The sequence below is a fragment of the Pygocentrus nattereri genome, chromosome 28 (assembly GCF_015220715.1).
Source record: "Pygocentrus nattereri isolate fPygNat1 chromosome 28, fPygNat1.pri, whole genome shotgun sequence".
Lineage (NCBI taxonomy): Eukaryota > Metazoa > Chordata > Actinopteri > Characiformes > Serrasalmidae > Pygocentrus > Pygocentrus nattereri.
In genome coordinates this window covers 14016594-14024121 of record NC_051238.1, presented here as the reverse complement: position 1 = coordinate 14024121, position 7528 = coordinate 14016594, and the positions used below count along the sequence as shown (strand labels likewise).

Below are 7528 nucleotides of genomic sequence, written 5' to 3'. Positions count from 1 at the left end.
GTGAAGTGAAACATCACATACACAATAGTGAACACACACACTAGGGGGCAGCGAGCACACTTGCCCGGAGCGGTGGGCAGCCCTATCCATGGCGCCTGGGGAGCAGTTGGGGGTTAGGTGTCTTGCTCAAGGACACCTCAGTCATGGACTGTCGGCCCTGGGGATCAAACCTGACAACCTTCCGGTCACAGGGCCAGATCCCTAACCTCGAGCCCACGACTGCCCCTAATTTTTCCAAATTATATAGACTTATGATATAGACTTATTTTGCGTTCATGCTCTTTACCGATACAATTTCTAACCAGTCATTAGCAGTTATTAGTCATGACTAGTTATTACTTCTATTGTAACACTCCTGGTTTAGTTAATTAAGCCTTCGGGAGCATCTGAATGTGAATGTGAATGTGATCTGACCAGAACTGCAGTAAAACTTTGAAGGAGAATTATGGGAGTTAGTAGCATGCATTCTTTTGTGCTGTAATAATAATGATATGATTGTACATTTTTGTAAGCAACAATTTTCATGGTTATTTTCACAAAGATAGTACTGCTTCCAAACTTTGGCTTGTTCATAGTTTTTAAATTCAGTCCAACAGGGTCATTGTAAACCAACATTGTACGTCATCTCAAAGTGTGTTAGTATTTTTATTCATAGACTGGTGTTGGCTTTGGTACAGATCATGACACACACTTACTTAAGTATATTCTTATCATAGCAAATGCTCATGTTGACTGAGGAGGAAGATCTTTGTGTTTCTGGAGCATGACAACAGGCCCTGGCTCACAGGCAATCTATAAGCCTGTTGCTGGTACAAGCCGATAGATTTTTAAAGTGTTATGCAATTTTTTGTTGTGTTTGGTTGACCTTCATGAACTATTTAACTCAGAAACACTCAGCAGCTGAAAGCTATTTGGACAGATCACACTCCATCGCTCATCACTTTAGAGGGAGAGAAGAAGAGATGGAACAAAAATGGCAAGAGAAGAGAGCAGAGAGGTGTTTACACACCTGAGAGAACGGATGAGTTTGATGAAACGCTTTGACCTATAGAGCACATCATGCACTCACACGCACCTATACACGGCTGCATTTGGAAAGCTGAGGTTTAACCTCTGAATGAACCACTCTGAACCCTTCAGAGACTGACAGGCCCATCACCGCATCCCCACACACACCTAGCTGCATTATGGAAACCTGAGGTTTGACCTTTCGGTGAACCACTTGGAACGTCTGAGAAGACTCTTGTGTCTGTCAACTCCTACATGTGCATACACTCACAAACAGATGACTTACCCACATATATCTACTGTCATCTGCTTTGGTTTGGGCATGTAGAGAAAAAACGTTACTAATTTCCCCACCACAAATGCTCTGATGTGAGTATGTGGGTACGTTTCTTATTTTTACCCTTACCCCTTGTCTTTGAGTGTCACCTTTCCCCTTGGAACTGAGTTACAAGGGTTAGTGGGTGAAACATTCCCCTATGAAATGAGACAACCCTCAAATAAAAAAGAACATTACATCACTAACAGGCTACTAGCAGTGCTCTGTAGGAGATCCTGCCAGTCTGCAGTGATAGCAGAGGAGGGTGAATTTCAGCAACCTCGCTGCTGGTCTTACATTTACAGAATCATATGCCTTCAAAATGGGGGATGGGCACAATTATTTATTATCCTTCACCCCTAATTCTTTGGTGATATAAAGCTGAAGTCAGCTGTTCGCCAGCTTCTTGTTCCAATTTTCGAACGGTAAATTTAGCTAGCTAGCTACTGAGACGTCAGCATATTACTAGCGATTTTTATGCTTGTTATGAAGAAAAGGACCATAATACACTCAAATGACATCAAACTAAGACAATACAATGGTTATTGGAATTTTCAAACATAGAAAATATTCACATTTGTGGGTTTCTTTGGCCACATGTGCAGCAATCTGGCCAGTTTTTCTTTTTTTTTTCTCATAACGCTCCCTTAGGAGTGTGCCTCTGAAAAAAAACCTTTTTGGGGGGACCGTGTAGCCAAAACACTTAACTCTACCCCTCTAACTCAACAGAAGTCAGGACACTCTACCCCTAGACGTGAGCGTACAAAATGGAGGGGTAGGGCTAAGCCGTGGAGGCGAGGGATGAAATGGGTTTGGGCCTTTTTAATCTAACGGTGTGCTTGTCTCTAGTGGAAGACATGGACATGGCTGAAGACAGGGTTGTCTACGGCACCGAGAACAACAGCACATTTTTGGAGTGTGTTCCTCGCTCTCCACAAGCTACTGTCACCTGGCATGTACAGCGTGATGAACATCTGGAGGAGGTGAGAGAAAGATGCGAAAGAGTTTTCTGTGAAAAAAAAAACGTTTCACTCATCCCTTTTCTCTCATTTCACATTAACATACAAAATCTCATTTTATATTTAAAATATAACCTTCCAAAGCTAAACATCATTTCATTCATCATTTGCAGTGTAATTTTGGTGTTTTAAAGAAAGACTAATATAAATATTGTTAAGGGACATTTAAGGATATAGATCTTCACCATACCATTTGTTCTGTTCCACAACACTAAAAACAATGTTTTGTGACTTTCTAAGTGAAAATAAGTAACACGACCTCTACAGTGAACACACGTCTATACATTTTAATGCACGCTCATTTTTTTCTGCTAAATATAATATGTTGGAAAAACACATAAAACTTTAAATGTGGCCTGTGCAAATGTATTGCTCCCTGTGGAGAATGCGTTAATGTATTTTCACTAGCAAAATCAACAATACATGTGCCATAATATTAAAACCACTGATTTATTTCTACACTCATTGTCCATTTTACCACTAATTACCATATAGGTGCACTTTGTAGTTCTACAATTACAGACTGTAGTCCGTTTGTTTAGCTTACTTTAGCTTATGTTAGCTCCCTTTCACCCTGTTCTTCAATGGTCAGGACCTCCAAAGGACCACCACAGAGCAGGTATTACTTGGGTGATGGATCATTCTCAGCACTGCACTAACACTGAAATGGTGGTGGTATGTTAGTGTGTATGAGTGGATCAGACACAGCAGTGCTGCTAGAGTTTCTGCTAGTGTCCACTTGCTGCCCACTTTTTTAGACACTCCTAACTTGTTTGTCCACCTTGCAGATGTGAAGTCAGAGACAGTAGCTCATCTACTGCTGCAAAGCCTGTGTTAGTCCTCCTCCAGTGCTTCATTGCACTGGTCACAGGACACTGTTGACTGGATATTTTTGGTTGGTGGACTATTCTCAGTCCAGCAGAGACACTGCACATGCATGTTTCAAAAGAGGCATTGATTTATCAACAGTTGCTTGATTCCCTGTTTTGATTCATTCAGTCAAGCATGTTATTCATGTCTGTTGTTCTGCCTCACTGCAGGTGTTGCTGGATGAGCGGGTAGTAAAAACAGAAGAGGGCTTGCTGTTCCGGCGTGTGTCACGTCATGATGAAGGTGTGTACGTGTGCCGTTCTCGCGAACATGGCTTTACCCAAATTATCTCTCGTATCTGGCTGGATGTCCTACGAGGAGACACCCTTTTCGATTTGCTGTCACGTGACAGCAAGCACAGGGCGTGGCCTCCTTGCCCCACCCACCTGGGCCCAGCCAGTCGCACCCCTGCAAAGGCATGGTTTAAGGATGTATTGCAGCTGATTGGTCCATCGAATCTCCCTCAAGTGGAGCAATACTGCGAGCGCGTCTGGTGCAATGAGAAACTGCGCCGGAAACACAAGAACATGATGGACAAGTATCGACAAGCGCAAGACTTAGCACGGAAAACCAGGATCCCCAAGAACACGGGAGAACGGAACCGTACGCCCCGAGACACAAGCAGCAGAATGACACAGACACTGAGAGAAAAGTGAGAGATGGACTGATGGACTAGGAAGTTTATTAGTTAGAAAGACTTTAATCCTTCTCAAACCTAAAGACACATGCTCCAATATACACACTCCTCTCTCTCTCTCTCTCTCTCTCTCTCTCTCTCTCTCTCTCTCTCTCTCTCTCTCTCTCACAGGCTGTCAGATGCTGTACATAATGTGTTTACTATCTTAACTGCTCTCAGTTTAAGATGCACCTGTGGAGCTAATTTTGTATTGTGTCTCCTGCCATCACGCTATTCTATGATGTCAATTTTTATATAATTTGACGACAGTTGGAGATTCAACAGGACAAATAGAGCCTATATGAAAGGGATTGGGTTATACAGCAGAAATATAACAATACTAATATCACAATACTTCAAGACTTTTGCACAATAGAAGATCATATTTTTAAGCTTTTCTGAGGTTTGATAAGTTGGAACAGGAAAAAAAGAGCCACACTGAAAAAAATGCTATCAACAATTATGAATGCAGTTATTTTTATTCGGTGTTTACGTACTGTGCTGCACTTAATCCAGGCCTAATTATGCTGTCTTTGTAATGAAACATGCAGTTGTTTAGTGTTGTCCATACATTATACACAATTTGCTCACAAAAGCATGGTTTTTATATAATGTGTAGCAATTTCTCCTCATACTGATATTTTCATTTTGCCCAGCCCTAATATATCAAGGGTTGCTTTGAATTTACTTGATTGAAGGATGCATATTAGTTCAATATGACTGAAATAAATTACAACACAATTCTTGGTAAAAGATAATAAAATGGATGGCAGTAGTTGTGATGATGTAATATATTTCATTCATGTGGAATCACTCTATACACATGCATCAAGTAAATTCAAAGCAACATTTTTAAGTGTGCTTTGCTTCACTGAAAACCCAATACCCAGAGTATATGGTGCAAATAATGTCTTGGACTGCTTGGACTTACTTCTACTGTAAAATGTTTCTAATAATCCTTCAAAAAAGTAAAATTATGTTATTACAATGGCAGATACACTAAATGGACAAAAGTATAATGGCATTATCATCAGCACAAAAACAGTGCATAGGGAGGTTCATGACATGGGATTTACTAGCTGAGCAGCTGTGTGCAAGTCTTACATCACCAAGCACAATGCCAAGCATCGGAGGGAGTGTTGTGCCATTCTGCCTCTGGAGCAGTGGATATATATATATATGTATGTATGTATGTATGTATGTATGTATATATATATATCCATCCATCCATCCATCCATCCATTTTCTAAGCCGCTTCTCCGTCAGGGTCGCGGGGGGATGCTGGAGCCTATCCCAGCAGTCTTCGGGCGGAAGGCAGGATACACCCTGGACAGGTCGCCAGTCCATCGCATATATATATATATGTATTCTGCGAGGTGGCGAATTATGCTTCTCTATCTGGCAGTGTCTGGACGAGTCTGGCTTTGATGAATGCCAGGAGAACCTTACCTGCTTGACTGCGTTGTGCCAACTGTAAAGTTTGGTGAAGGAGGGATAATGATATGGGGTTGTTTTTCAGGGGTTGGCCTAGACCCCTTAGTCTCAGTGAAGGCAAATCTTAATGCTTCAGCATAACAAGACATTTTGGATAGATGTTCGCTTCCAACTTTGTGGGGACAGTTTGGGGAAGACCCTTCTATTCCAGCATGAATGTGCCCCAGTGCACAAAGCAATTTCCAAAGCAAAAGGCATGGCTGGTTGACCCCATCGAACACCTATGGGATGAACTAGAACAGAGATTGTGAATCAGGCCTTCTTGTTCTATATCAGTGTCTGACCTCACAATTCTGGATGAATGGGAAATAATTACCGTAGACACTCTTCAAAATCTTGTAAGAAAGCTTGCCAAAAGAGTGGAAGCTGTAATAGCTGCAAAGGGGGAACAAACTCCATATTAAGGCCTATGGATTTATAATGGAATGTCATAAAAGCCCCTATAGGTGTAATGTGTAGGTGTCTCAACACCTTTGTCCATATAGTGTATTTTGACTTTTTCAAAAATGAATACAAGCATGCACAAAAAAATGCTTAAAATAAGCATGAAGTCTAGAAATCGGCAGAATAATCTCGTAATATTCTTACAACAGTCACATAAGAGTTTCTTCCTGCTTATTCAGAAAATGCTGAATTACATCCTGATCATTACTGGAACCTTTACATTATTTGTATTGAGCTTACATTGTAGAGCTTTTACATTGAAATCTGTGTTTGCTAAATGCTGTTAGCTAATAATGTGCTTTAACCATTTCTGCTATTCCTTATTTGTAAAATACTACACAAACAGCTATACTGTAAGATATTGGCTGGTTAGACCAGTACTGTCTTGAGTGTATTATTGCAATTATTCATTATTAATATTTATTACTAGTATTAGAGACAATGATAACACATAAAACTGATTAATAAGAATCTTTTTTTTACATTCCACAAAGAAACAAGGATCCAGAAAATGATCTAACTGCTGGAAAAAAATGAATTCAGTGAAATAATATTTACTATGACTATATAAATGTTGTCAGAGTGCCAACAATGGGAAATATTTATGTAATACTTTTCAGCCGATCCCATCAGTAGCGCATGTCTGAACGTCCTGAAGGGTCACCAATGCTGGATAGAATGTTCTTTTCTGGAATCTCCAAATGACTTTGGAAATAGAGAAGCAATATCAAAGTGGGTAAATATTGTGTCATTCTACAAATCTCTCACTCACCAGGACTAAATGTGAAAGTGATAAATGAAGCAAGAGGTCTGGGGTGAAGCTTTTAAAGCGATTTCTTTCTCCATATAACTTTAACACGGTTGTTTGCTTTTTTACATTGAGGCTAGTAGAAGCTTGTGCTTCACTCAGTCTCTGTTGATTCATTTATGTTCAGCAAAGTCTGGAAACACATACCTTGTTTATTCTGAAAACATTGCTGTTGATCTAATCTCACTGAGAGAGAGAGCAGTGACTTTAAAAAAAAAAAAAAAGCAGAAAACTTATGCATAAAATATACATCCTCCTGGGCCTCTTTGTGGTCTACTGCTGTGGCACAGAGGCATTTGTGAGCTTTTTTATTGAATGAAATTGTTTTCATATAATATTCTACAGATGCCACTACAGCTTTATATGTCTTTAATTAAAATGTATAGGAATTGACTGGGTATTAAGTCATTTTTATTTGATACAGTACTGAGAAGTATGAAAAATGTGCTGTAAGAGCTCAAAAATTACTGTCAAGACTCTGAACATGGCAACCAGATGAACAACATGAATATTCTTCAGACTTAATACTGCATATCTACTTACATTTACATTGCTTTTGTAGTTATTTGGACTGATTTTAAGAGATGTGTTTCAGCACTGTAGTTTTTTTCTCTGTAGATAACCGAGTGTGTGATAGGTTTGCGTTGGAATATTTGATGTATTTATGTCTTATTTAAAACCGTCTCTTGCATGCGGAGTGTACAGATGTGATCATTTCTCTTTAATGACAAGCAAATAAATCTCTATCCATCATATTCTGTGTCCATTTTGTTTCATGTGCATTTCTTTCTTTCCTATGCATTGCTTGATGTTTGATGTTGCAGATGTTTGTCCTTCTCCTTTTTGCTTTTGCATGTGTGTGGCTATGCGTGTATGCGCATATGTGATTGAAT

General features: G+C 39.8%; 1 protein-coding gene across 1 annotated transcript in view; it reads left to right on the top strand.

The window, feature by feature from the left end:
- The window catches only part of sema3bl (sema domain, immunoglobulin domain (Ig), short basic domain, secreted, (semaphorin) 3bl), a 58351-nt gene extending 52907 nt beyond the window's left edge, over nucleotides 1–5444 (top strand). The window contains exons 15-16 of the mRNA XM_017693449.2: nucleotides 2174–2307; nucleotides 3384–5444. Of these exons, the coding sequence (XP_017548938.2) occupies nucleotides 2174–2307; nucleotides 3384–3869 (620 nt within the window). The 3' untranslated portion in view covers nucleotides 3870–5444. The remainder of the gene's footprint in view (nucleotides 1–2173; nucleotides 2308–3383) is intronic.
- Nucleotides 5445–7528: the final 2084 nt, after the last annotated feature.